Source organism: Eutrigla gurnardus (genome assembly GCF_963514095.1).
Source record: "Eutrigla gurnardus genome assembly, chromosome: 19".
Classification (NCBI taxonomy): Eukaryota; Metazoa; Chordata; class Actinopteri; order Perciformes; family Triglidae; genus Eutrigla; species Eutrigla gurnardus.
The window spans coordinates 21,016,939-21,043,554 of NC_139930.1; the positions used below are offsets into that span (position 1 = coordinate 21,016,939).

At 43.4% G+C, this 26,616-nt stretch overlaps 1 protein-coding gene across 2 annotated transcripts; it reads right to left on the minus strand.

The window, feature by feature from the left end:
• Positions 1 to 1,725: 1,725 nt before the first annotated feature.
• Positions 1,726 to 26,148, minus strand: LOC311030194 (chondroitin sulfate N-acetylgalactosaminyltransferase 1-like). 2 transcript variants are annotated; one of them, XM_084035825.1, is made up of 8 exons: positions 26,001 to 26,148; positions 16,394 to 17,662; positions 13,860 to 14,076; positions 11,729 to 11,830; positions 5,750 to 5,928; positions 4,953 to 5,047; positions 4,651 to 4,732; positions 1,726 to 3,398 (listed from the first exon to the last, which is right to left on the minus strand). In XM_084035825.1, the coding sequence occupies exons 2-8, from the start codon at positions 17,202 to 17,204 to the stop codon at positions 3,103 to 3,105; spliced, it is 1,782 nt and encodes a 593-aa protein (XP_083891951.1). In that variant the 5' UTR covers positions 17,205 to 17,662; positions 26,001 to 26,148; the 3' UTR covers positions 1,726 to 3,102. The 2 variants fall into 2 exon arrangements, with proteins under 2 accessions (XP_083891951.1, XP_083891950.1); XM_084035824.1 differs by having other exon boundaries at positions 16,394 to 17,677; positions 26,014 to 26,142.
• Between the last annotated feature and the right edge of the window lie 468 nt (positions 26,149 to 26,616).

Sequence of the window (26,616 nt, forward strand, 5' to 3'; positions counted from 1 at the left end):
CAAAAGTAAAATGCATACAAATGAGTAAGTCTTAATATACAACAGGTTTGGCTATTATATAATACATGTTTTATATTAGCGGACATCATCTTGGATGCCAACAGTCAACAATAAACTGAGGCTATTGAATGACAATATTTTAATTTTTATTGCATATGATGTGATTTTGTGAGGAAGGGGCGGGACTAAATAAGCTTTTTGCTTCCTCCTGTTCCCTCTCGAATATATTCAGTTTTTTTCTGGATGAGACTGTTTATTTGTGTTGTGCTTCTGACATTTAGTTACTTTAAATTTTATGGTTATTTGTTGTTGTTTGCGATAAAAAACAAATAATAAAACAGTCACCCCAAAATACACACACAAGCAAAACTAATAATATAGCAGGCTAGAAATGACCAAACATACATAAGAGACAGAGAGAGATATTTAAAAGTTGAAAAATTAAGAAATGTCCGTATGTATGTGTTGACAATTACGTTCATATATGACATAAGTCATTGCCTTACGAAATACATACCTGACTGAATCTTCGCAGCTCCTTGTGTAAGCCACAATACACCACCATTCTTAATCCAACATGATGACATCACTTCCTCCGTCTCCATGGTCTCCTCTCTCCTCACCGCTCTGGTCCACATGGTTCTGGTCTATAGAAAAAACTAAAGAAAAAACTCAGAACAATGCTATCCAACAGTTAAAGTGAATAAACATCATTACATTATAATTAAAAACGTATAACATTAAAAGATTAACAGCTATTAGTGGACTTACTCAGGCTAGTTCCTTTCAATACCATGAAGCATGGCATGAATACGTAGCCACTTTTGTATGGTAGACAAATGTCCCAAGTGCTGCTGCTGAGACATTTTGGCATCTCAATTTCTGCTATCCTCTTTGATGTGCAGTTGGGTTTTTGCATTTCTGACACTTTTGTTTTTTAGTTTTTGCAGGTGGTTTTCAAACTGAAAGGCAGAGATTTCATTCAAAGGTGTTTCAAAGTGCGTTGCATCTTCAGCCAAGTGGATCAGGGCATGGACATTATAGGGCGGAAAGACTGGGCTGTAGAGCTCGGTAGATGATCTATAAAAATATACTAGAAGCTCTTCAGCCTAGCCAATGGATGACATCCGTGTAATGCCATTGGAGTCCAACAGTACAGACATGGCAACTGACAGTGTCAAAAAGTGACGGTAAAAACTGTCTTGCAGAACGCCTCTGCGAATTTACAGAGACTCGCCGCCTCGCCAACTGAATGTTGTCGATCTAAAATAAAGACAGATTCAGCAACTGCATCGCTTATTTCTCGCATAAAGTGTTTTCAGAAACACATTTCGGTGAACTATTGTCGTAAAATAAGAGAAAGTTTCCAAACGAGCCGCCATGTTGGTCTGTTTGAAATCCGGGAGCAGACAGGACGGCTGTGAAAGCGACCGTCCAATCAGGTGCAGCCATGAAGTGTGCACGTGATTGTATGAAGGAGAGCGCCTGTCAATCATCCCCCTAGTGGCAGCCCACCAAGCGTGCACTACTGGGAAGCGGCGCGTCACAGGAATCTGGTGCACGCGCACTGACGAGCACTCGGATACATGGAGGAGCTCGGTGGTAGAAGGGGGAGGGGCGTGAGTGTTGTAAACATTCATAATTTGACTGAGTCGATCTGCAGCTTTAACTAAATGATTTAATATGGACAAAATGTAAACACACCTCATAATAAAACAAACCCAATGCACAAATATGCTTTATTCAACTCATTTACAGGAAATGAAAAAAATAATCTACATTTCAAAGCCATTCAATGATTTTAAGGAATGTTTCAATGGTAAACAATAAAAAAAAACATGATTTAAAAAGTGCCTCTTTTCACATCTTTGGTCATTCACCAGAAATACAGCTCGTTTTGATTGAAGTGCTGGAGCGAGATCTATGGGAGACTATATTCAAAGTAACCACCATGGGTGATATCTCTACACCTACAGCATCTCCAGTTTGTGCGACTCCTCAGTAATACATGTAATGTCATTTTGATTGACGGAAACAAAAATATTAAGATCGATAAGTCTCCTTCTGACTTTTTAGGTCATCGTCTATGTCGGGACAGTGAACAATACTGTCAGTCAATAATCCTCACAAATTAGTTAGAGACAAAATAGAAACAGATGTTAGTCTACATTATGTTTTATTCTTTAAATTAAGCATTTTAAAAATAAAAGTATCTTTAGTTATATTCCCACCATATTTCATAGCGTGATTTTCTTTGACTCAGCACTATTAGAGGTGAATGACCCACACATAATACTGTCCAGGCAACAACTGAAATAATAATACATGGTGGCATCTAGGAAATAATAACAAACATAAATAAAGGAATGAATAATTTATTTAAAAATATATATATATATATATGTGTGTATTGGCCATTCCAGGCTTTAAATGAGTCCTTCATTGTTTATGCATCGACATGTGGTTAACTTTCAGTCCACTAGGTGGCTCTGTTTTCCTACACATAAACTTTCTGTCATAAACTTTGACTGGCCGATAGAGAATGTTTTACTCCCAGAAGGCACGCGGTTCAGAGACACTTTGTAGCTCGACGGTTTCTTTCTGAAAAGCAGTTACGGAGGAAAATACTGATGGACATTAAATTACAGATGGACGTTTCAGACGGGAGATCTGTTGATGAATTAACTCCAGCTGTGTGGATGAATTTCAGTCAGGCAGCTCTAACTAATCTTAATTTGATGTAACAACAAAGTGCTCCGAGTCACTGAAAAGTAAAAAAAAGTCTTCACATTGTTCTCATTAAAGGAATAGTTTGACATTACTTGGAAATACGGTGCTTTCTCGCTGAGTTAGATGAGAAGATTGATACCTCTCTTATATTTTTATGCTAAATAATAATATTAATAATGCTAAGGTTATCTTAGCAGCCAACCCGTAAAACAACAGTCTGTCATTTATACACTTCCCTTTTTCAGTCCGACGTTTTCCAACATGTTGAACCATTCCTTTAAAGTCTGCAGTTTGGGATCAGGTGAATTCATCCGAGTGTCTCCAACTGATTGCAGTCGTTGCGGTGATTCTAATCCAACCAACTGGAAGTCCTCATGACTTCTTGGCGTTCGGGTTCTGCTGCTGTTTCTGCTTGCGGAGGTGAGCTTCGATCTCCTGCCTGAAGAACAGCATCCCCAGCTGGCCGTGCGACGCCTCGTTCATGGCCTTGGACTGCATGCACATGCGGTACTGGTCCGGCGGGAGCTCGTCGGCGCAGTGCTTCTCGTGCCACAGGTGGAACAAGCCTCGCGACGGGGCCCGGACCACCAGGAGGTTGCTGTGGAGGTACTTCCTGTACAGGTGGACGTCCTCGCCCCCCCAGCCTTTGATGTCGATGTCAAAACCTCCTGGTGGTGAAAAAGCAGAAGTGATAACACTTCATCATCATGTGTAAAACGCAGATTATAAAAACCTTTTTGATTTGCAAACAAGTCTTATGTAATTTATGTGTGTTCACTTCCTCTTAAAGGCTGATTGCGAATCCAAATTACAGTTTGAGTGTGATCATAATCAGTGTTTCTCTCCAGTCTGCCTGGTTTGTTGTTTCACGAGGGGGGTGGTGACGACATTCTGCACCGATGCAGCCACGAGAGTTCCCACTCGGGCATGTTTGGACCTGCACCTTTAGACGCCGGCTTGCGCTCACACTCCGTGTCCCTCTGCAGTTTTTATTTGGATTATTCTGTCTCTGTCCGCCCCTTTTTACACACTCATAAACAAAGACGAGACAGAGACTCGAACCCAATATATGAGTCATTCTGGTAGAATATTAAACTGTGCATCTTAACTATGCTTTTATAGGAATAGTTCACCATTTTGAGGGAAGATACGCTTTTTGTCAAGAGTTAAATGAGAAAATGTGTACATATTTTTGGTAAAATGGTTAGCTTAGCATAAAGACTGGAAATACAGGGGGAAAGCTTGGCTGGATCCGTATAAAGGTCATTTAAGCTAACCCTACACATTAACTGTACCATCACATTTCATGTGATTAGATATATTAAAAGTCAAGGTCATATTAATAACGTATTCATATACATATTTAGATACATAAAAACTTGGGACTTGTAAAAACTCTCTGCAAACTATTCATCTAAATTAGATTTCTGTCCTTGGAGCTTGTGGAACATTCTTGGCTCAGTTAAGTGAGAGCATTTGCATACTCGTGTGTGTGTTTAGGCCTTAAACAATAAACCACTATGAATTTCAATGTAGCCTATAATTTGTGTCACTTTGGAGGGAAACTAAATTGATCTGCCTTGAGAGCCAATATTCCTCAACTAATAAACAGATGGAGAGGACATGGCGCTGTGCGATAAGCTAATATGCTGCCGCTGCTGCTCGGAGCAGTTTCAAGTATTATAATAACCCCCCCTCCCCACCCAGTTAAGAAAAGTAATATAATATTGAAATGCTTGTGTTCTACCATTTTTCATATCTATTAAGCTCCAGCACCGTTAACATCGAGACAACTGGCAAACCCGTTTTACACCACGTTACGCCTCTGCACAGATAATAAACCCCCGGGGGCAGCTTGTTTATGAATGCCTGCATTGCTCAGGTGTTGTGGCGCTTATGGCTGCGGTGCAAAATACTTACCGATGTTGATGAAGTCGGACCTGTACTGACAGGTCATGCCGAAGCCGAAATCCCTCCAGAAGCCCGTATCTTTCTTGATCGCCTGCAGAGAAAGGAAGCCCACGTTTTAGAGAACCTATGAGCAGAAACACACACCAGCTCAACAGACAGGAGGCGCATCGACAGGAGCACGCTTCTGTGGATTTGGAGCAGCTGGAGGGAGGAAATACTTCTAAACCTCCCAGCCAGGAAGACTGAATGGGATGTTTTCCACAAGGGGCTTGGCGAGCGTTGGAAATAACTATAGAGTTGATTGGTGTTACCAGCTGTTGCTCCACAGGTGGGACGTGTTCAGCACTTCCGTAGATCAGAGTGGGGTTGTACTGGCTGAATAACACCGGGTAGAACACCTTTTTACCTGAGATGGAGGGAAAGAGAGACAGCGGTGTCAGACAACAAGCCAGCGATTGGCTGGGGTCATAATAACAATGTGTGGTTGCTTTTTTTGCTAGTAAGAACATCATTTTAAGAAATATGCAAATAGATTTGGACTGTAGTCAGAAATCCTTTTAAGAAATCTAATGACGTCACATAAATCATCCTGCTGTTTAAGTAATTAGATGGACGTACTTATGTGTGTTACAGAGAGTCTAAGTAGAGGTATGTGGAATTCCATGTTTCCTAAATTGAAATGTGAAATCAAGATATCTACATTTAATTGAGGTGAAACCCAAACTGTAGAATAGTCATGATTTAATAGTCATAAATCATTCATTCATGTTTAAAGTCAAGTTTCCATTAGATTAAATGAAAAATATCTACAATTCATCCCATTTTAATGATATATTAATTATCTTTTTGGATGCGGAACCAGAGTTACAACCAGAGGAAACTACAATGGAGATAATTAACTGAGTTGTGGAAATCCTGATTTTTTTTTTTGTGAAAGGATTTATTTGACAGGCCCTAATTACATTTTACATCACTGCCAATGCATACAGACTGCTTCCAATTATAATGTGACTGATCAGAATCATAATTCAAGTGCACTGCAGTGTAGTGGGAGATGTCTTGAATGCATTGCGGATGTGAATGAACGTGAGTGTTGATCTCGTCTCACCGGGCTGCGTGTTGAGGCGACAGGTGTTGAGGAAGTCGGCGGTGAAGTAGATGTCCACGTCGCAGAAGAAGAGCAGCACGTTGCCCCCCTTCCAGGCTCGGGCGCCGACGTCTAGACCCCGTCCCCGAGAAAACTCCTCGTCCAGCTGCAGCAGAGTGAAGTTCTTAAAACTGACCTCCCTGCAGAGAGAGAGAGAGAGAGAGACAGAGAGAGAGACATGAGTTTTCTTATAGAACGCCTGCAGAATGAAAATATCAATACATCACAATATCATTTTACTGACATAAGACACATATTTCCAATGTATTTACCTGATTCTCAATATTCCTTACTTTATGTGTCATGAGTAACTTTACTCCTTGTCCTTTTATGTCACTACTAGAACCAGAACTAGAACCAGAACCAGAACCAGACTACTACAACCAGAAAAAAATGGCACAGGACAATAAAGTTTTCTCCATCATCATCGGCTGAAGTTTTCTAAGGATACGGTGAGAGACAAGAGAAACAGCTGCTTCCAGATGTATCCAGCTGTGGCTCCCCCCCCCCCCTAACCAGCTCACACTGCTAGTGACTAATCCTCAAGCATGTGGATGGAAGGGGCCGAGGAAAAACTGATTCACACGTCTCGTGTCCGAGGCGGAACAAACAGGATTTTAACCTCCTTTTCTTCATGTGATGTCGGATGAAATAAAACACACACGAGAGAGAGAGAGACAGAGAGAGAGAGAGAGAGAGAGAGAAGGCAGGTAGACATACATCACTTTGTAAGGAGAAACCAGGATGACCACAGGAAACACGTCTGTTTGTTTTCGCCGGAAGCAGCTTGAATGCCACATCCCATGTTTCCATCGGACTGCGTGTGTGTGTGTGTGTGTGTGTGTGTGTGTGTGTGTGTGTGTGTGTGAATCCTGCGTATCAGTGTATTTATTCACGTGTCTCTCACTGTTTAAAAGCCATTGTCTCGCTGCCATCCTTCCAGCCCCATAAATAAGACACGCATTAAACATGTCAAACGTATTCGTCTCACTGAACGACAACTTTGAGTAAAGCGTCAGGAACAATTAAAGGACGTACACGTCTAACTGTCCGAGTGCCTCTATTCGCCGTCAGTCGATAAGTCTGCAGTCTGTTCTCTCTCCTGCGTCCGTCCACAGTTTATGAATCCAAACAGAGTCGATCTGTTTCACGGTTTCAGAGTCCCGGGAGAGGCTGACCCACCCGCTGGCTCTAAGCTGTCCACAGATGGCAGAGACCGAGCACAATAGCTCTGTTTGTCTGAGCCGTGTTGATGCAACGGCAGCTACGCTCACATGTTGATTCAGTCTCTACTCTAGCAGGGCGGGAAGCTCGTCCGTCAGAGATGAAGAGAAAACTGTCAAGAGGAGTGTCTCACCGACGGAAACATGAATGTGAAAAACAGATTGTCCTCCTTTGTTTTGAAGGAACAGTTTCATGTTCTGGGGGGGATACTCTTTCTTTTAATTAGCGTTCTTTACGAGCGTTAGCAGAGAAGCTAGGTACATTTAAAGTGAGTTTTGCATATTGGTTTTGTAGGAACATCTCCAGCGTGCCTAAAAATCGGTTATGGTATTACTAGGAGCTCTGTGCTGGGCTATGCATGAAAAAAACAAGATATAATGTATTAATAAGTGAGCTTTGCTGGCCAGCTTGGCTGAGGGCTAGCGAGGGCTTTTGCACGCTGGCGTCAATTTGAATTTCACTGTAGCTTTAATTTATTTCACTTGAGAGATGATGTAAGACGTAAATCTCTCCTGAGAGACAATATTCATCAACTAATGTACAGATGCAGAGGACACAAGGCTGGGAGATTTACTGCCTCTTAAAGTTTCCACATTCTTTTTAATGAATGACTAGAAAACAACAAGAGGAAGGTAAATTGTAGGTGGATTTTGAAACCCAGGTTGTGGGTTTTCCCCTTCCAGCCGTCACGCTAAGCTAAGCGAACCGTCTTCCTTCCTCCACATGAAGCGTGCAGCAGTCACTTACAAATCCAGCTTTGCGTATTTGCATTTTCAGGTACATGTACTTATGAATAATTCATTTTGTTGTGGTGGTGGTGATATTTGTATGTATGTTCTCTCTCAGACATTCCCCATTATCCGAGTCTGCAGAATGTAAGCCCCAAGAATATGAACACAGCCACTGCTATTGTGTGCCAAGTGAGAAAAAAAAGTCCACTTAAATCCTGCAACATCCTTGTTTTCTAAATTACTTTTTTTCTCTCTTCCGTTCGTGCCCCGCAGGCATTCAGCACCCTTATTATGGCCTAAAATAGTCAATTTGTTTACTGTGGGCGCGATGGTACCTAGAAGGGGCTAAACGGTTGAAATTGTGTCAAGAGTGAGAAGCCTGTTAAGAGCTGTCATGTCGTGTCCCAGCAGGCGTCCTTATCCTGTTAGTTCTGCTCAGTGCAGCAAGGGGAGACCAGGTTTTCTTTCTCTGTGAATCTGTGCCTCTGTGTGACTATTTCTGTGTATTTGCTTGTGTGTGGCTATAGCTGGAGGACGGCCTGCCTACAAGGTGCTTACTCAGCGTGAAAACTCCTGGCTGCAAGCCTCTATAAATGTCGCCATATCCAGGCTTCTTTGACATATTTCTGAGAGACCTGAAGCGTTCTTGCTCTTTGCTGTGCTGCTGGCGTTGCTCCGCGTGGCCACTTTTATCCACGCCGATATCCCGACAACGATTCAATGCATGATCCTGACTTTTCCTCTAGCGCCACCACGAGGTTGGCCTATGGGATGGATTTGGTGCCGACATTCATGTTGAGGAAAAACTTTTTTAATCCTCCCCTAGAGCCACCTTCTAGTGAGAATTTGTCCCTTTTTGTGCTTTTGTTTATGACAAAACACATGGAAAACCAGTGACATTCCCAACGCAATACTTTTGCAAATGTTATCAAACATACTATTCGAAGATGCTGCTTAACATCAGGTGTTAAAGTCAGCACGTTTTTAGCCTTTAGCTCAAGAAAGACTACATTTCATCACTGCATAATAGTTGAAAATGTTAAACTTTTTGAACTAACTTAGGTTACATTGTGTTGACATCAGTCAAGTTAAGTCTTACTGCCTCATAAATACATTTCAAAGTAACTAAACCGCTTCCTCAACGTCTCTCTGTTTCTGACGTCAACCAATGCCAGCTGGCTGGGAACTCCACTTGTCTTTTCTTACCCCTGCAGTAAATTTGAAACAACTCACTTCCCCCCCGTTTGTCTGTCACCTGAGCGGGGAGGCTGGAGCATCCTCCCCGGGCTACGGTGCAGAAGAAGAAAAAATAAAGCTCGCGCTTCGCAGCGAGCCGGGGAATCAGCAGTCTGCGCATGTAATGGAGAGGTAAGAGCAAGCTATAAAAAATGTAGACTTGTTGTGATCACTCCCGGACTCGGCCCCTCAGGCGAGACAGCTCCGTGAGTAATGAACAGCAAGCTGAATGATTTGTAAAGGCTCTCTTAAAATTAATATCGGACAGCTTTGAAAAAACGACTATGATTTGTTTATCATTTCATCTGCTCATAATATCTCGATCCCCTTATGCAGGACATTATCCTCTTACTTCCTCAGAGCTCAGAGTCGTCGACCCAATACGGTATGCACAATATCATGAAAATGAAAGGCTTGTCACAAGTTAAAGACCGTAGCTGCATGAGTGACAGACTTATCTCCTGTTCTTTGTCTGTCCATCCTTCTCTTTCATCTCAACGTACTACATCCTTTGATGATCCTACTCCAGGCTCTTTTTCCATCCTCTGGAAACTTTTTTGTTTCTTTCCCCAACTGGCTCTCCCGTCTTATCGTTTACACCTCCCCTCTAACTTCCTCTCTCACTGTCTCTATCTGTCTGAAACACGGAACGTATTCATACGCATCGACCGGTATCTCTTTAAAACAGATCACTCATTCTTCTCCCTCTGTCACACACGATCTCCCTCCCTCTTATTCCCCGTCTTGCTTTCGCTCTTCATCTCACATTGTTCTCAATCATTATTCCTCGGCATGTAAGGCTCAGAAACGCACATTTCCCCCGAGCCCGGGTTCAGCCTTTGAAGTACGGATGTGTAAGTGAAAAACTTGAAAAGTTCAGCGGCTGATTCTATCTATTTTAAAAACGGCATCCCCGGTGTCTGGCAGGATGCTTGAAGAGTGGAGTCTAAGATTCTCTGGTGCTTTTCTTCTCCCTATATTCTGCTGTTCTGGCTTTTGTTACAGAAAAACTGGTTTGGCTTTTTCTAGAAACTCCTTAAAATTTGCACCTGCGATAAAATAACCGCACGATTTGAACCCTCTTGTAATATCTGAAGAGGGGTTGATAGGGTTTCGAAAGCTGGCTGAGATTCGGGATAATTAAGCTGTGCTGACACTTGTAAGAAATTTGCCTTAAGTAGTTTACAAGGGCTGGTGATAATCATATAAAAGCTCTTTTGAAAAGATTTCAGCAGTGACGCCGAGCTGCCAAAAAAGCAGTGAGTGTGACTGCATGTGGTTTAAGAAAGAAAAAAAAAAAAGAAAAGACAAACAGCTAGAGGTTATTTGGGGGCAAGGCACCAATCAAATCAGTTTGTAGAGGTGAATTTAATTTGTAGGGAGGGCAACGTAGGATCAGATCAGCCACTAATGATGCCATCACTGCTGGGAACAGATATTGACTTGTTTGTGTGTGTGTGTGTGTGTGTGTGTGTGTGTGTGTGTGTGTGTGTGTGTGTGTGTGTGTGTGTTCTTGGACTGTGGGCTGCATCTTTGTGTGATCCAATCTGAGTTTCAGACCTTCAGGTTGAGGACGTTTTGTCAGATTCCTCAACTCTTTCCTTCGGGTTAAAAGGTGAATTAAATTACCATTTGATGGTATTTGCATGCACGTCTGCACCATCACTGATACGATCAGTCAATAAGTGTTGATTAGATTCGTTTGTCAATAAAAGACAACGGTGATAATTGTTTAATTTATCAAGAAAAATGTCCTAAAATTGGTTCAATACAACTTTTCAAAAGCAGAGTTTTTGCTTGGTTGTGAATGCCTTCGGTGATCCTCGAGCCCCACCATGAGTTTAGTCAACTTTATTGATAACTATTGGATGTATTGGGCCGCCCACATCCGCTCCATCCTTTCATGTCACTTCTGAGTGCAAATAAACAAGATGGCGACAGCCAAAACGCCGAACTTTAGATTTCAAAATGACGATATATATATATATACAGTCTAAAGTGGTGCTTGGAAAAGAAGTAGTTTGACGGATGGAGCAGTGAGATGAAAGAAAAGCAGGAGTACAGAGTTGATTACAGGCACTGATTCACAGCCGGATAATCTGCTGTATAACTGGTGAATGCATCGTTCCGCCGTGAGAAGAATACAAAAAGCCTAAAAGAGTTGAAGGCAGAGCCGCTGCCAGGACAGTACACTTCATCCAACACCGACTGTACCTCCACGTACTTCTGCATGCAGACACACAAAGGAACAAAGACACGCTGTGTGATACTAGAGACAAGTCCGACTGTATCAAGGCCGCCCAAAAACCTTCGGGGCTGGGGGAAACGGACGAGCATCACCATAGTAACCCCCTCTGGGAATCTAAGGCCACAGTGGATCTGACTGCTGATCAGCCGGGGAAGCGACCGTCCCCGGAGGGTTAGCACGAGTCAGGGGTGATCACAGGCATGTTGTAATTCATCTGTTGGCTGGTGGTCGGTGGCTCTCGGCTCCGCGGCGTGGGTGGCACATCCTCCATTATTCATCAGAGAGATGGCGGTGTGTGGCAGGACGCCCAGCCAGGAGGTGTGTGTGTGTCACGAGAGAGACGGATTAGAAAATGTGAAGACGAGTGGTTTCTGGTGTATGCGTGGATTTTCACATTACATTTTGAAAGCGTATGCTTCTGAGAGCGGGTGGGCGTTCATTTCATTACACAAATTGCCTTCCCATTCAAAGAGCTGATCACGACTCGGCTTTTCAACCCACCTGGACGTGTTCTCCAGAGTGCTGCGGACTTCGCTCATCTGCTCCTTCCCAAAATACACCACCGTCAGATGGACCCGGCCGTCCTGACGCACACAGACCTCCCTGTACGTAGACACACACACACACACACACACACACACACACACACACACACACACACACACACACACACACACACACACACACACACACACACACACACACACACACACACACACACACACACACACACACACACACACACACACACACACACACACACACACACACACACACACACACACACAGGAAGGGACATTATAGATGAAAGCATTCTCAGACTCAGCAGGAAGGAAGAGCACTGTGATTAGATGACGGTTTGTAGAAAAGAAGGCCTTGGTTTAGAGGTTTTATTCTTTCAAGTGCAACAGCAACTCAGACAATTGATTGATAAATTGTTAAAAACATTCAGCAAGAAGAAAAATTGCTTTCAGCCTCTCAAATGTGATCATTTACATCTTTTTCTCCTGTAAATGTAATGACATGCGTCACCAGATTGTAATGTTCCTGTTTCTCCGTTTCCTGACATTTATAAACAGAATTAAAATAAAACAGACAATTTAGCTAATTTAATTGCTAATGGAAATAATCTTGGTTCTCAGCTATAATCCTGGCTCCTACGTGAAAAGCGTACGTGAGTAAGAGACAGACCAGGTGGGAGATGCCTGCAGGCTCTTTGATGGAGAAATGTCAAATATATCACGCATATGAACCGAAGATAATTCACCGTCCAAAGCGCACCCTATGGGGAAAGATGCCTCATAAAACACAACCAGATGAAATGCTTAAAACGACGTGCAGAGGATACCGAGTCGTCATGAATAATACGATATTGATGCTCTCTAAATGTCACATTGATTTTTTTTTTGGTGGGATCTGATGAAGCATTTTTCATTTTGTCACTGGGACCACAAAGTAGATAATTATTTCCTCATGCATCAAGAGCTACGTTTTCTCCAAAAACGCAGCGTCTGCAGCTTGTGTTTGTGTGAATTTCGCATTTTATCTCTATATTTTTGTACTATAAATATAATCACAGTGCAGCGTGAATGCTAGTGTTTCCCATTCTCGATGTGAATAAAGAATATTTGATATATGTGCAGTTACTCGGCGTTATCGTTAACGCCACAACACGCACACATTTCTCCCGGTCCAACTTTAATATGGATGAGGGTAAAGTGTTTGCTCAGCGACTTGCCGAGTCTTTCAAGTAAGTACACTTCTTGCCATGCTGTATATCAACTGCTGCTGGTCTGCCCAGGAAGAGGGGAGGGGGGCATTTTAATGGGCTTCAACACTGCTACTAAGCAGGATTTACCATGTAAAAAGAGCTGTGATAAGCAGCAGCGGCTGCCCAATAAATCCCAGACATTAAGAAGGATGTTTCCTCAACTGATGGTGACGGACTGCAGAGCGGAGACAAGCACGCTTTGCTGTTCGCCGATGAGTTTTGACTGCGAGTGAAAATGTTGTTTTACTTTCTTTCATTTTTTTTTTTTATGACAGCGGTGATTCATTCATATTTAGTTTCACCTTGCAGAGAATCAGTTTGTTTTTCTTTTAAAAACCCCTCGTAGTGCTATCACATACACACAAGCCTATTTGTGATGTAATTATTTGGCATATTTGAGATGCTTATTAGCTCCGTGCATCAACATTTTTTATTGCATTTTCCTGCGGTAGCTGGAAAAACTGGGCTGGGATCTGCGAGGGCATCTTTATTCATGCGCTTGTCTGAATCATTTAAATCAATCACATTTGTTTACATTCAGATTATGCCTCCCAGCAGCCAGAATAAATTAACTGATAAGACTACATGTGCGGCTTCAAAATATTAATTACATGTTCCCTGAAAAAAAAAAGGAAACAGAGCCTCTCATGATGTTAATTTTCTCTCCTCTAATCTCTCTTCCAATTAAAATGTAAAACTGGAATAGAAACTCAGTATCACATTTTCCTGAATTAGTTACGTGTGACACATCAAACCCCTCTTGAATAATTCAGCGTGGCGCTGCTGTGCACGTCACGTTGTTTAGTGCGACTTTCCAACTAACTGGAAACAGAAAAACAAAAAAAATCGACATTTTCTCACTTGAAGTTGTGCATGAAGTGTTTGAACTTCTCCGTGCGTCTGGACAGCGGCACGATGATGTTGATGGGGATGTTGGCGGTGTCCACCCTCTCGTTTTTCACCTTCATCAGCGGTCCGAAGGGACGGAAGAGGACCAGGCGTCTGAATTCGGTACTGGACTCCCCTCTGAAGGTCAGCTCGTACAGCGTCCCTTTGTCCTTCTCTGTGCGAGTGATACCTGACGGGTGACAGACAGACAGACAGACTGAGATACTTGTGCCAGTGACCCTGCATGTGTTTCTGTGATGATTAATAGCTGTATTTATGTACAACCGCATTTAAAAGCTTACTTTATTATTTAGTGTGGTATAAAATGTTAAACTTCCTTTAAATCCTGCAACTGCAAACATACAACTACTATAAATTAAACTTTTAGTAACTTTGAGGGGGGACACTGTATATTTATATGAACCTACATACAAAATTAAGCTACATTGATGTAAATATAACACAGTGCAATAAGAGCGAGTTTAAATGTCAGAGTTTCTGTGTTCCTCGTTTTCTTAAGGGTGTGGCTTTTGTTTAAATCCCTTGAGGATTTCTGTGTTTATTCCAAGGATCATGCTTTTTCCCCCTTTTAGTTTTTAACAGCTTATCTTGAAAGATATCTAAAGCTTGTGACAAGACTGATACTGTGTTTATATGTGGGGGAAAGAGAGAGAGAGGGCATATGAGGCCACGGGAGACACCATCCATGCGTCTCCTGCTGCTGCTGGGCAACGAGCCATAACTGTACATTCACATATAAGACACACACACACACACACACACACACACACACACACACACACACACACACACACACACACACACAAAACTGAAAGAGTGGCTATTCTGGTCACACAGGCTAATTTTCGTGTTGCAGGCCTTACGTCAGATTGTTTCTCCAGAGAGAAGTTGTTTTTCAATTACTCTCTTATTACGAGGATTATTGCTCGCCAATGGACCAAGCGAGGTCTGTGGGGGTGGAAGGAGAAGGGAAACAGAGTACAGAAAGTGAGAAGTGAGGCCAGAGGCAAAATAAACTGAAACTGGAAGAAAGACATCACTGGAAAGAACAGAAAAACGACGGGGAAAGAACAGGCAGGTACATATAGATGAAAAAAAAAAAAACAGAAGAGAAAAAGGAGAAGAGAGGGAACAGAAAGATGTCTGTGGGGAACGATTTACAGTCTAATAGCGACTTGCATTGGCCAGCTTCCCGTGATGGGACAAGATAAGCTTTCATTTAGTAAATAGGCTGAGCAATTTAGACTAAATACCTTCACTTCCTGTCTCTCTGCTTCCGTCTAATCTAACTGCACTTTTCTGTCCCTCTCCAAGGACAGTTTGACAAGTTCCCGTTGCATACCTCCTCTTATTTGCATGCAGTTTCAGCTCACTAGCTCTGCCAGTTCCAGCCCTGAAAGCTGAAGATGCCGCCTTTCACTTGTCTGATTGGCAGGCTGGATAAATTGCTGCTTGTTCAAGAATGTTTTTCTTTAAAATCAATGTCTGGGAGCATTAAATGCAAAAAAAATAAAAAATAAAAAAATAATTTTCATTCAAAGCTAGCTGCACTCTCCTGCTGTTTTAAGGAGAAATTGGGGAGACTGTTTACACAGATACGCACAAATGTATGCACATGACGTTGTGTTTATACGTGACATAAACACACTCAGACCACACATCAGCTGCATATAGCGAATGACTTGTGGCTCATTTCCTATGAGCCAGGTGCCCCTATTGCTGGCTTTGAAACCTCCACCCATCCACCCACTCCATGGTGAAGGTGCACACACACACACACACACACATACACACACACTGAAACACCGTTTGAAGAGATGCTCCACTGTGAATCAGGAGCATCTGAGTTCATTTCCTGAGCGTGTGATCAGAGCTGAGCCGGACACATGAGAAGGATATCCTGGCTGTGCTTGTACACAAACACACTCGCATAGTTTTGACCTTCCAAGGATTCATGTACAAACAAAAAATATTAAAGTAACCCTAGGTTAAAGAAAAGAGTGCAGTGTTTGAATTTAAGGGGAAACAATGTGTACAGGAAATCACGCTTATCTGGTAAGTTATACGTTTTTCTACTTGCAGTGACAAATGGTACACTTTTATCTACAGACAGGCTTTAATAAACACACTCTGAGCTATGCACAGTTCACATAAATATATGTATTCTGCATGCATGTCCTCTGATTGGCTCAGGCATCTTGTGATGGTCAAACTTTTGTTACTTTTGTTAAAAGCACTTCGGTAACGTTTGGGGTTTCAGTTTGACGTTTATAAATAAAAGTGATTGTGGACTTTTTTGTGACTTGAACCAGGAAACGATCTTCCCCTATCCGTAACCACGTGAGACCCGTACCTAAACATAGCCATAATAATGCTGTAGTGAGCTAATATTGTATTGTAAGCTTGGATAGAAAATACCAGATCAACATTTTGCCAAATTAGTTGCACACGAACATCATTTCCTGGAGACGTTTTTGTGTTCTCACCTTCTATGAAGTCAGATGGTGTGTACACTTTGCTGCTTTGAGTCTTTTCTGCTGCACTCCGGCTGTCTTGCTGAGATGATGGCGTGTTGAGGCTGTGCAGGGCCGTCTCCAGCACCTCCCCCAGCGCCTCCCTCTTGTCCTTCCTCACAGGCTTCTCCTCGGGGTGACGCGTCAGCCCCATCTCCAGCTGGTACACCCTCTGCAGGGTGAAACTCTCGAAGGGCACGACCGCGTACTCGCTAGGCAACCTAGTGCCGGCGGTCACCTCGGCCTTCGACAGCTGGCTCCGCAGGAAGTCCTGGAGGTCCGCCTGCTGGCTCTTGAGTCCTAGAGCCTCCCCGAGACCACCTCCCTGTGACACAGCCCCAGCTTCCTGTCCCTCTGCTGGAACCCCCGTGGCTCTCTTCAGGCTCTCCTGCACTCCTTTCAGCTGCTGGCTACGCTCCTGCAAAGCCTCCTTCAGCTGTGCTATCTGCTTCTTCAAGGAGGAGATGTGGAGGCGGTGCTGCTCCTCGCGCTCTTGGAGGAGCACCTGATAAGATTGTACGCCGGGGGGTCCACCGCTTTGAGCCGCCCCACCTCCTCCTGCCCCGCCTGCTCCGGGTCCAATCCCCGGCCGCGTGCCCCCCAGGCTGGGGTGGTTGGGTCCTGCACGGGGGAGAGCCAGGCTCAGCGGAGGGTCATCAGAGTGGGGCGGACTGCAGGTCATCACATAGAGGAGCGACAGGGAGCAGCAGAGGAGAACCAGCACGCCTCCGACGCGGGAGACCCAGGTTAGCAGTCCACGCCGCAACATCGCTGCGTGTAGCATCAAAACTCACTCCTCAGAGTTTAACATCCACACAGACACACACAGAAATATCATGTAACCTCACACACTCCAGCCACAATGATAAGAGTCCATTTGTGAATATGTTCCATCACACAGTGAGGAGGCCGGCTACTTATCAGCATGAGGTCATTTCATCTGAATTAGGTCATCGCCTCTCCACTGCCTGAGATTGGGACTTGTTTTGTCATTGGCAAAGTCAACGCATGAGAAACAACACGGCCTCCCTTTCTGTTGGTTCCATGGTCGGCTAGAAGACTCGGGCCCAAACGCCGTTACATCATCTATCGCTCACTGCGTGACTCATCTGTTCGCTGACTCCCTCATTCAAGTCCGTGACGTCTTCTTCACATCGGCCAGGAGGACGCAGCGTGACGGATGGAGCAAGAAATGCTACGTTTCACGAGAACGCTAATCCTTCGTGGTGAGCGGCGGTTTCTCTCACATCGTTTTTCCTGTCAGAGAGAGCAGAAAGAGTACGATTCATCAGACAACCCCTCCACCAAACTCCACATTGCTTGTGTCATTTTAAAAGGTCAGAAACACGCCAGGCCACTTTGACTAGTCATTACAATGGCAAAAGTGTTCAATCGCCTTCGCCAAACTAAGCATTCCTTCAGGACTGCAGCTCCTGGAAACAATGTTGTCACCGATGTGTGAGGATATGAGGCAGAGTGTGAGGGTGTGCTTAGAAGTGTACGGATGACGGTGTGTTATTGTGAGTGTGATTTCGGTAACTGGGACACATCCATTTATCTATATATACCTGCGGTATACAGTGGGTGATTAAACGTACTGCTAGCCCGCTCTCTATTTATAAATTGAATTTCTATACAAACACGCCGTCTCTGGAGATGCATTATCTTATCCGAGACGAGACCTTTACTCATTTAAAACCATTAGAGCCGTCACGGAGCTTTCTGTGGTGTTTAAATGACTGATGCAAAGCCTATATATCGGTGGCTCACATCCTGGGTGGAGGTTTCTTTTCCCAGTCTTTATGCTAAGCTCAGCTAACCATCTCCTGGACATAGCCTTTCATTTAATGGAAAGATGTGAGAAAGGTCCAAATATTCTCATCTAACTCACAGCCAGAAAGTGTATCTCACAAGATGTCTATTTCTGTGAATATTAAAACTACAGCATGTTAGCATAGCTTAGCATAAAGAATGGACACGGGGGTTAACACATAGCGTGGCTCATTTGTACATATATGAAAAGAAAGAAGTAAAAACCATCTCCTGGTTCTGTAGGCGTTTTACTGTAGAGACAAGGTTTAATCTATTCCTTTAAGGGCATAACAAAGAAAAATGATATTTCTGATTCACGGCAATGATTTTTATGTCTTTTGCATTTGTCTTGCGAAATACTTTAATCTCCTCAGGCCTCTAAAAAATCCTTCAAATGAATCAATCCAAGACGGACTGAAGAATATAATGGGAGGGTCGCTGCTGTCTTATACCCTCGTACAGGAAAGGCGACTGGAAGGTATATTTGGATGTGCGGACGTGAGTCGAGTATATATATTTGTGTGGAAGGTGTTTCAGTGTTTGAGTTACAGGACGTATCTGTAAATGTATCTCTGTGTATCAGCCTCTCTGGATCCCCCACCCCCCCCCTCCCCAAAACAGTCAGCCCTTTGACAGGGCTGCCTGAAGCCGAGCCTAATGAAAGGATTAGTATGTGGCAGGAGTGAATACTGGACTGTGCTCTAACAGACGGCTGAATCAGGAGAGACAGGGCGTCTCTCCAGCGGGACCTCCGCTGCCGAACTTAGGAAATGTTTGAGGAGAGAGACTGCTCAGAGGGGGGAACGTGGCTGAGAGGGAGCAAATTATGGCTACTGTGATGGAGGATCATCCTTTCAATTACAGGGAAATCATCATGATGTCATTATATGAGTCCATAAATATGGCATCTCATTAATGGCGCGGTGGCAGTTTAATCACTTTCTTTGGTTCACAAGCAACCCCGTTAGTCTTGTGTTCGCAAGCTGGGAACATTTAAATAATTACATCATTTCTCCGAGATGACATTGACTTTCCCGGTTTCTTCCTGTAAGTAACCAAACCGTTGCCATGAACCACAAGCCATGCCAACACATTAAAGAAAGCATTTAGTTCTGACATTGTGAAGGCCAACACGCCTTTTTATTGGACAAGAAAATGCACTACTTTGCATTTTTAACAAGAGCAGACCTCGGAGCAGAACAACATGCCTATCTTCACACAATCGGAAGACAAATATCACTTACAGTAATTCATTCTAAAACACCTACTGCATTTTCTTAACATATCTGTTATGCCTACATGTCTAATATCATTTATTTTATCAATTAATCTGTTGATTGTTTTTCTATATCTGTCTTTCTAAAGCTGGCTGCCTCCTGTATTTTTAGCATACAGATATGGGTGTGATATTGAGCTTCTCGTCCATCTCAAGAAACAAATAAGGATAATTACAAGAATAAATACCCCTTTAATGAATTAATTAATTGTCAATCAATTCAGAATCAATATTCTGTTACTGGAACAACAAATGGTGCATGTCCGTATTTGGCAACACTGTATTTCCCTCCCCTCTGACATCATAGAGACGCGTTACTTTTAGAAACAACCGCCAAACGCGTCACAAACACAACAGAGATTTAGAACAGATAATGACACAAAGCCTCTGCGGCAAAGCAGCCAATCCCCTGTTGTTAAGTCACAAGAGAAAGATTCATCTTTGGGGGGGGAAAAGCCTGAGATTTACAAGCAGAGTCAAACCGCCAAGTCTCACCAAGAATGAAAGGAGTCGATTCAGTCGTGGTAATTTGACTCCCCGTGGGGAAAAGCATGGCTGCAACACGGGAACACTGGCAGCTAAATAATCACGTGTGATTTTTATTGGTGGTGCAATGTTGAACCAGTGATTTCCTGCTCTGTGTCAACATACTCCTTCTTATCTTTACTTACTGAAACAACATGTGTTTGACATTTTTTTTTTATAGCCATGCCGGGATGGTCAGTCCTCCCAGCATCTTGGTCCAGATTGAGATTATCTCAATAGCTACTCGATGGATTGGGATTAAATTCAATACAAACATTCATGGTTCCCAGGGGATGAACCTCCATTACTTTGGTGATCCCCTGACTTTTCGTGTAGCGCCACCAGCAGGACAAGCTTTTCACTGAACCCACTGAAATATCTCAACATCGACCTACTTGATTGGGACATTTTAATTTGTCCGACACTTATTGACCAAATACCTGCAAAACGGAAGATATTCCCATCAGCCTCAGCTGCACTTTGAGTTTAGTGATGATTAGCAAATGTTAGCTTGATGACATGTGAACACTGTTCCTGCAAAACATGCAAGATGTTAGCATTTAGCTACAGCCTCTTGCCAACATTGTGAAGAAGGATCCCCCCCGACAGTTGAGTCACAACTTATTAACTGAATATTACACAGAAAAACTGAGTCAAGATTTCCAGTCAACCCAGACTGAGAGGAAATGACATCATAAAAATGTGTGACCACCACAACATCCTGCCCTGCCTTCAAACAATATTATATTAGCACTATTTTATATTCTCGGTGGCAGCAAATATCAGCAGAAGTGAACTTCTAGCAGTTCCTGTTTGTTTTTTTTTTGCAACTTCCCTCTCTAACTGTGTCTGACGGGATCAGCGTCTGATGACAGTTTCCTGGTGTTTGTGTCAACCTCAACTGTTACGGCACATCCTCCATCAACGACGTGAGCTGCATTTACCCCAAACCGCCTCCACATTAACAGATCTGAGACATTTACATGCAGCATAAACGCTGTGAGGCCTGTTTACCAACAGGGAAACGAGGCAGAGCAAACGCTCCCTCCACTTCCTGAGACGACGCGACTGATGGATGGGGTTCGCTCCTTGTCACATATTTCATTCTCCCAGCTAGAAATAGGAACAGAGACGCGGGGACGAGAGTGGGCGAGGGTCAGAGACAGATAGAGAGATGAAATAAATGTTGGGCTGTCATAAAGAAGAGGGATAAAAGAGAGAGAGAGAGAGCGAGAGAGAATGATTTAGTATTTGGTGGCAGGGGATGTTTCCAAAACAGAGCTCCGCAGCATCTGGTTCAGCCTCCGAAATCAGTTCCTCCCCTCCTGCTGCAACTTCCCGCCCAGGGGGCATTTGTGTGCGTGTGTGCGTGCTTCAATTAGAGTGTATCTATGTGATGTGTCTGTTTCTGTTCTATTTGCAGGGGAAAATATGAATATTAACACCTGTTAACATTGTCTTTGTGAAAACGTCAGCGTGGGGAAAACAGTAACTGCAGGAGAGAATGAACTCTTTCTCAGCACGGCTTGGTATCTGGTTGCCAGTCACACTAGTACAGCAGAAATCACACGCAGGTGATCTGTGTGTGTTTGTGCTCCTCTCTGCGCCTGCAGCCCACGCGGGTCAACCTTTAAACGTCTGAGGAGGCATTCGAGAAGCAGACCCCTGTGATCCTCTCATCGTGACAAATGTAGCGTCTAAGACCTGCTGTCGGATTTAAAAGAGCCCATTCTCCTTGCACTCTGCTCCGCTGGTGGTTAATATATTCAAGATAAAAGATAAGGAATAATGCATGTACTGAGACCACGGCACAGTATATGTTCTCTCCAAAGGCAGACGCACTTTGCAGATGCATTAATTGAGAGGGTGTATGTGTGCGTGAGACACTGCAGGAAAAGGAGACCATGTATCTATATCTATCTCCTTTAAAGGGTCTTATCTGTTTTTCAACGTTTCTTTTTGTTTTCCTTTCCTGGGAGCCAATGGGTTTCATTAATTTCTGCAATGGTATGATATATCAGCAGACGAACGGAACTCGCTTGAGTTGTGTGATCCATCACTGTGAACATCCAATCTGCATTACTGTTTTTGCCAAAGTTACACAATCATTGCGAGAATAATCAGTTTAAAAGGGGGCCACTGCATTGATTTGGTGTCACGACGATTAAGAGAGACAAAAATGAAAATCATAATGCGGTATTTATCATTTTTGCTACCAAAAGGCCATTTCTGTTGCAAACCTTCTGCTCACCGTCGCCTCCGCTGCTAACAGATACCACCGCCAACGAAACAAGACAAACGCGATGACTCCGTGCAATAGCCTCATGTTCTATCATGAAGTGAGGTGGCCTTCATATTACGATGTGAATTTAAGGACTCATTGAAGCCCGATTCAGCCTGATCATGCACTATAAATCTGTCAGCGTGGTGCTAGTAACGAGAGAAACATATAACTGTAGATCAATACATGGAGGGACTCTCCTTAACCCCTTGCATCAGCTCGTATAAATTAAAATATCCTGACTATAAAGGCCCTAGAAGTGGTCGAGCTTCAAAGTCACTCAATCCCACATTTCACATCATGGTTAAGGGTGGTTCTTTGTCCGACCATGACTGATAAACGCCAAATTTCCCTTTTCTTTATTGGTGGTTTTCAAAATGATGGTCTGTTATGTAAAGGCCTAAAACATGCAGAATTACGGTTATGATCCTCACGTGAACACACATGTTTCTGTGAGCACGGATGCTTTAAAAACAGCAGCCTCTTCTCCCATCTCTGTGATCTTCACAGACGACCTTATAAACCACAGAGCCATGCGTGTTACGCTCCATGCTGTCCGCCCTTGTATCTCTCCATCCTGTCTTCCTACAGCCTCCGGTGGGCTGCGCATTTGTTACAGGTCAAGGATGTTAACGCTCTTACGTGCATGATGGCCTCGCTGGATGGCCGGGTTTTCTTTCGCAGACAGCTCTGTCTGAACCTGCCCTGCAGCTACCCCTCTGTAAAAAAATGAGGAATGTCCTCCAGGGGAGGAAAACTAGGAGACGAGCAGGAAGGAGAGATTAATTAAGATACATTCAAAAAGAACGGGCGGTGAGAGCTGTGTCCGTAGATTACTATTAAGTGGGTAGATCAGATACACGAATGCAGGAGGAGAAAATGAAGAAGTCAGAACAAAGTGAGCATGTGGGAGGAGGAAGAGGAGGAGGAGGAAGGAGAGAGGAGCTGAGAAAGGTTCCTTTGATGTCCCTCGTCCCCCTCAGGTGATTCTCCCACCCGTTCATTAGGGGCCGGTTTCCCCCGGAACCTTCCTGTCGACGTGCCATCTGGAGGGCCCTTAAAAAAGCTCCGTTACACAGCTCTACTTCACTACAAGTGACCTGTGTTAACATTCACCACTCCACCCCTCCTCCTCCTCCTCCTCCTCCCTCCCTCCTCACTTTCTCTGCATTAGTCCTCAAAGTGTTCCCATTTCTCCACAGCTAGGTTAGATGGTATCAGATGAAACTTTAATGGGCCCCATGGGGGAAATGGGTCATTGCAATTGAATGATTGCATTATGGACAGACGGACGGACAGACAGACGTTGCTATTTTCTGACATTTTATAGACAATTTATCAATTATGAATATCATCTTAAGTGCCGCCGCATGCTGCATTCACTGAAATAAGATAAATATGATGTGCCGGGTTTGTTGCTCACCACCTGAATCACATTATATTTCTGTGTACAGGAAGAGAGAAGAGAGAAACGTCTGAACACGTTTGAACTTGGAAAACAGATTTTTCCATTTCACTCTATCTTATCTTGTAAAAAAGATTTCAATGATTGGACTATATGTGGGCAAATAAATAATAAGTGGATAACGGTATCTGCTTTAACATTCCAACATCTATCTCTTATCAACAATATGAAAATGCCCTTTGTTAACATTTAAAGACACAAGCCGTGTCTGTCAGGCATCATAGTTACTGAAATCTATCCAAAACCAACAGCGGGAAACAGAAACATTGATTTTAGTGCCTGTAGGAGTCAAAAACACAGAGTGATGTCCTTCATAAACCAATAAACCAATAGCAGCTGCCACCCAATTCTACAATGTGCTATATATTTATGTGCAGGGAGGGGAAATCGGTGGGCACTCCCTCACTCAGTAAAACACAATGAAGTACCACCACCATACAATTCCGATGGGGCACAGCTCATCTACGCCTAATTGCGGTGCAATGTAATAAATCGTAGTTTTTATGGTAAGACACTTGCCAAATGCTTCACAGTTGCTGACACTGATTTCGCAAATTTATGAATAGCTGATAATAAGAGATGTAGAGTGAGCAAACAAATTAAGATTCACAGGAGATAAATGAATTGTTGCAACATTCTCTCCCCTCTAGTGCAATGTTTCCCGACCGAAATGTTTGGCAAACGAGTTGAGAAAGACGGTAACGAGTGCGAGCCGAAGCTCATTACTTCCCTCTTCTCCCTGGACGGTTAACCGCCACACAGACGCTGATAGCAGGCTGAACCGTGGCAACTGTGGCGTCTTTGCATGTTAAGCGCGTGGCTTGTGGTCGTAGCGGTTAACACAGGTAATCGTTTGCAGCAGCACCTGTGCCTGAAGCAGCAACACCCTCTGCTGCTGATGGAACATACTCGATTACGTGAGCGAATGTGACAATCGAGGCAATAAAACCCTACAGAGCCATTCATAAGCTCTGCGTTCAGTTTAATAGATTTTTTTTAGAAACCGGCATTATCTAACTGAGCAAGGGCAACTGTAATATCATCAGAGATGATTTTGTCAATACGCTGCAGGCATCACGTTGGCATCATGGCAATGTTCTGCAAGATTCACGTTATCTGATCCGTGAAACATGAGAGTACAAGCGGTCCGCGCCGCATCAAAAAGTGAGATCACACGCGCACACGTGCACTCCCTGGCCCTGTAGACATGCATGTATCGAGCACCTACTAAAAACAGGGCAGCTTTATCTTCCAGGCACAGGGTGCACATGTATGTCATCAAGAATCGCATCAATGATTCCAGTTAATCATCGCGTGTAGGCACATACAGTAATTTACCCGGAGCGTACCAGTATGTGTACACTGCTCCAGTCTTACCCTTCTCTGCTTGAGTGCTAACAAATCTAAAAGCCCTGATAATCTCCACTTCCATTCTTCCAATATGTGGAAAAACAACTCTGCCAGCTCACAAACCGAATATTTCAGGGTGCTAGGTGCCTGTTATTGAGTGCACTAAGCAGGATTAGAAGCAGTTTTCCTGATAAAACCTCTAGTTCGCTCAGTAGGCTGCATTTGTGTGTGTGTGTGTGTGTGTGTGTGTGTGTGTGTGTGTGTGTGTGTGCGTGTGTGTGTGTGTGTGTGTGTGTGTGTGTGTGTGTGTGTGTGTGTGTGTACTTTCTCTGAGTGCATGTCATCTTATTACCTGGGTCTAACCGACCAGAAATGATGGTGGGTGTTTTTGTTTTTATTCATCCGATGTTATTTTGGTTTCAAGTGAGCTCAAACATGACTCACAGGACTGACTGGCTCTTTAATCATATTTGTTCAACAAGAACAAGAATTTATATCAAATATGCCCTGAAAGTGTCTATCCACTCAATGGATGAATAAAAGCTCGGCAACATAAAACAAACGAAAGCAAATCATAGGCATACTCTCATTTAGACAATTTGTTATCCCATGTGTTTGCTTCCATAGTTAAAGTGTGTCAATTATGGAAACATTTTGACTTTATCTAATTAGGCTATAATTTATAGCGAGAAGTAGCTTGATATATCCTGTAAATACAATAAACCTTAAAGTTAACACTGAGTAGTTGATGACCAAAAAAATCATCATCATCATCATGCTTTTGTGATTATTTGTATTATTATTATTTACGTTATGTCTATCGGAATTGCCACATACATTTGTAGTGTACGGTGTTAACGTGCGCTCTCACCCGACCCACTCACCTCTGGTTCCGGTCGCTGTTTCAGTCCATCCTGCGCGGACGTCTCGGTTTTGTCCCGGTGCCGCGGTCCTTCCCCTGGAGCCCTCCGCCGGGTCCACGGCCGCCACATGCGGAGTGCAGGAGCGGGTGTGAGAGCGCGCTTGTACCGCCTGGTATCGTGAAACCTGCCGGGAGAAAACAGAACAGAAGAACACCGGAACACGAGGAGTGCTGCCTTCAAAATAAAATAAATGTACTGGCTACTACCCTGTCACGCCAAATATTCGTACATATACATGTTATCCCACAGGTATTTAATTATACAAATATCTAAACTATGTAGGCGTATGTATCTATCTATAAAATAGATAGTAGAAAGGTGAATACATCCCAAAATATTGAACTATAGCCTATGGTATCTGTAGCAATTGCGACACTATATTAGCTACCCCCAAAAAGCAAAACACATACATACCGGTAATGGTTTTAATTGAACAGCCAATAAAAATGTATAACAGGTGAAAATGGGCCTGGCGTTGACTTTCCTAATATCCCGGATGTATTTAAGGCGGGAGTAACGTTAACTGACGTCAATGCTAGCTGTTCATTGATTAGCAAACCAAAA

What these genes read in the sequence shown, in the direction of transcription:
- LOC311030194 (XM_084035825.1), bottom strand. Translation starts at nt 17,204, where the DNA reads ATGCTACACGCAGCGATGTTGCGGCGTGGACTGCTAACCTGGGTCTCC. An exon ending in CACTTCATGCACAACTTCAA is followed by an intron (nt 11,831 to 13,859) that starts GTGAGAAAATGT and finishes GTCTACGTACAG; the next exon opens with GGAGGTCTGTGTGCGTCAGG. An exon ending in CACCTGTGGAGCAACAGCTG is followed by an intron (nt 4,733 to 4,952) that starts GTAACACCAATC and finishes CTTTCTCTGCAG; the next exon opens with GCGATCAAGAAAGATACGGG.